Below are 3358 nucleotides of genomic sequence, written 5' to 3'. Positions count from 1 at the left end.
TTACACGGAAAAAAAAGTTTTGCTATTATATGGTTAGCAAGAAAAATGGTTGCCTCTACGAAATTTTTTGTTTCATCAACGAAATGTTTTGTTGGCGAAACAAAACTTTTGATAAACTTAACAAATGTTTTTTTGCTGGCCATATAGTAACTAATTTCTTGCTACTTTAGCAAATCTTTTTTTTCCGTGTATCAATATTACTATTTAGAGGATTTTCCTCTTAAAATAAGAAACTCTTCTTGGCGCCTATTTTAGTATAAAATATACTTAAAGTAAGTGGGATATCCTCAAAACAAGAATACAATTTTTTTCGGTGTATGTATATCGCAAATTTAAAGAAAATCCTAGGAAAATCGAATAATTCGGAGAACGTCCTTAAATACTTGATTTCATTTATCTTTTTGGGGGGGGGGGACTTTTTGGATCTTGAGAAATATTTCACGATATTATTCATGGCGATATATTGCGGCTGCGATAGTCGCGTCGCGCATCAAATGAACTCTTCAACGTTTGAATTCGGAAGTTACTCGAAGAGCTTGGCATCCGGTTGCATCGTCGCGTATAAATAATAATAATATCGCTGCGCGCCTCCTCGCAAAGGCTTTTAAAACGCAAAACTTTCATTTTTTTTTTTTTTAATGAAACTCAACACAACAAAATTTCCTTTCAAAAATTTAGGAAGTGATGTAATACACTCTGCCCGATTGCTTCGCAGAGAGCCTTTTGCGCGTTCTGCCAGGATCGGATCTGGGGACTCGGGCGGCAGGGGTTCAAATGCATTCAGTGCAAACTGCTCGTGCACAAAAAATGTCACAAGGTGGTGCACAAACCTTGTCTGAGTTTGCAGCAACAGCAACAGCAGCAACAGAGCACGGAGGCGCAGACGATCGACAGGAACGACGACCAACAGCTTGATTCGTATTCGTGCGGCCAAACGATTCATCTCGAGGATGAGATCACGGAGTCGCCAATCATCGAGGAGCATTCGCGCGATCGTAAGAAAATTTTCAATAAAAGGGAAAGTCAAAGGGCCACAATAAGAGCCTAAACACGGATGTTAGTGTGTGAAAAAAATATTGAGGATTTATTGTAAATATCGTTTGAAAAAACGTAACGTTTCGATGATCCCGGGTTTGGATCATCTTCAGACAAATGCCTGTACAAATAATAAAATAAAATAAACTTTTCGACATCGAAAAGTGACAGTCGCGTTTTTATTTTATTATCTATTTTTTGGACTGCGTTTTGACATGTGAAGGTCTTTTGACATTTATATTGACAGCTATGTAAGTTTTTGTAATTAGTTGCTTCTTGTATAATCTTTAATTTTATTTTTATATATTTTATTTTATTTTATTATTATATAATTATTATTATATAATATTATTATAAAAATTATTATATAATTATTATATAATTATTATTATATAATATTATTATAAAAATTATTATATAATTATTATTATAAAATAAAATATATAAAAATAAAATTAAAGATTAAAAGAGAGAGAGAGAGAGAGAGAGAGAGAAGCAACTAATTACAAAAAAACTTACATAGCTGTCACACACAATTTTATTTTATAAAATTATTATATAATTATTATTATAAAATAAAAATATATAAAAATAAAATTAAAGATTAAAAGAGAAGCAACTAATTACAAAAAAACTTACATAGCTGTCAATATAAATGTCAAAAGACCTTCACATGTCAAAACGCAGTCCAAAAAATAGATAATAAAATAAAAACGACTGTCACTTTTCGAAAAGTTTATTTTATTTTATTATTTGTACAGGCATTTGTCTGAAGATGATCCAAACCCGGGATCATCGAAACGTTACGTTTTTCAAACGATATTTACAATAAATCCTTAATATTTTTTTCACACACTAACATCCGTGTTTAGGCCCTCTTATTGGCCCTTTGACTTTCCTTTTATGAATTTTTTATCAGAGCCTTTTTTGTTCCTTTCTATTTCAAATTTTCAATATCACGTGATCTTTGCGCGCATTAGATTTGTTTGTTATATTTATGTTTCACAAATATTTAAATTAAATTTGTAGGAATCGGAAGTGAAGAGGGAGAAGAACTCCCGTTGGACACTTTGAACGAAGGCGATACTTCAAACGATATGCAACGGCAATATTCATTGAACGATTTCGAACTGATCAGGGTGATCGGTCGCGGGTCTTACGCGAAGGTCTTGATGGTCGAGTTGAAACGTACCAAGAGGATCTACGCTATGAAGGTGATCAAGAAAGCTTTGGTGACGGACGACGAGGATATCGATTGGGTGCAGACGGAGAAACATGTGTTCGAGACAGCCTCGAATCATCCTTTCCTGGTCGGTCTTCACTCCTGCTTTCAAACACCCTCGCGTCTCTTCTTTGTTATTGAATTTGTGCGCGGTGGCGATCTCATGTTCCATATGCAAAGACAGCGTCGTCTTCCGGAGGATCATGCGCGATTCTACGTGGCCGAGATCAGTTTAGCGTTAAACTTTCTTCACGAAAAAGGTAGAACCAATTTTATTTATTTTTTTGTTTTTCGAAAAAGTTGACACCCAGTTCAGAGCCTTCTGACTCGCGCACGGCGTGCGGTTTGCGCCGTAAGATATTTCTATGCGGTCGCGTGATCAGTTGGAAGACTCTGACCTAGTTTATTACACAATTGAACTCAAAACAATGAAAACTTGATAATTTATTTGCATTTTCAGGAATTATATACAGGGATTTGAAGTTGGACAACGTGTTGCTCGATCACGACGGACATGTCAAGCTTACCGATTACGGAATGTGCAAGGAAGGAATCCGAGAAGGCGACAACACGAGCACATTCTGCGGCACGCCCAATTACATCGCTCCCGAGATCCTTCGCGGTGAAGAATATAGTTTTTCGGTAGATTGGTGGGCTTTGGGAGTTTTGCTGTACGAAATGCTGGCGGGACGCAGTCCTTTCGACATAACCGGCGCGTCCGAAAATCCGGATCAGAACACCGAAGATTATCTGTTTCAAGTTATTCTAGAAAAGACTATACGCATACCTCGATCGTTGTCCGTTAAAGCGGCGTCCGTTCTGAAAGGATTTCTTTGCAAAGATCCTCAGGAGAGACTGGGTTGCGGAAAGAGACCCGTTGGTTTTCTCAACATTGTCGCTCATCCTTTCTTCAAAGCGATCGATTGGGAAATGGTAAATATATTGTCGTGACGCACAAATAAATAAATATATATATATATATAAATTTATATATAAATATATATATATATAATAAAAAATATATATATAATATAATATATATAATATATATATATATATACAAACATATATATGATAATGTGGAATTTTTAATTTATACGG

General features: G+C 35.3%; 1 protein-coding gene across 5 annotated transcripts in view; it reads left to right on the top strand.

Annotated features, from left to right (window-relative positions):
• LOC109859725 (atypical protein kinase C) overlaps positions 1 to 3358 on the top strand; it is a 21641-nt gene that overhangs the window by 17621 nt on the left and 662 nt on the right. For all 5 annotated transcript variants that reach the window (XM_020438252.1, XM_020438254.1, XM_020438253.1 and 2 more), the window contains 3 exons: positions 716 to 995; positions 2065 to 2517; positions 2718 to 3190. In XM_020438252.1, the coding sequence (XP_020293841.1) occupies positions 716 to 995; positions 2065 to 2517; positions 2718 to 3190 (1206 nt within the window). The remainder of the gene's footprint in view (positions 1 to 715; positions 996 to 2064; positions 2518 to 2717; positions 3191 to 3358) is intronic.

The sequence above is a fragment of the Pseudomyrmex gracilis genome, unplaced genomic scaffold, assembly GCF_002006095.1.
Source record: "Pseudomyrmex gracilis isolate BER0280 unplaced genomic scaffold, ASM200609v1 scaffold_280, whole genome shotgun sequence".
Lineage (NCBI taxonomy): Eukaryota > Metazoa > Arthropoda > Insecta > Hymenoptera > Formicidae > Pseudomyrmex > Pseudomyrmex gracilis.
The sequence above is the reverse complement of the archived record's forward strand: the minus strand, read 5'-3'. Positions and strand labels throughout refer to the sequence as shown.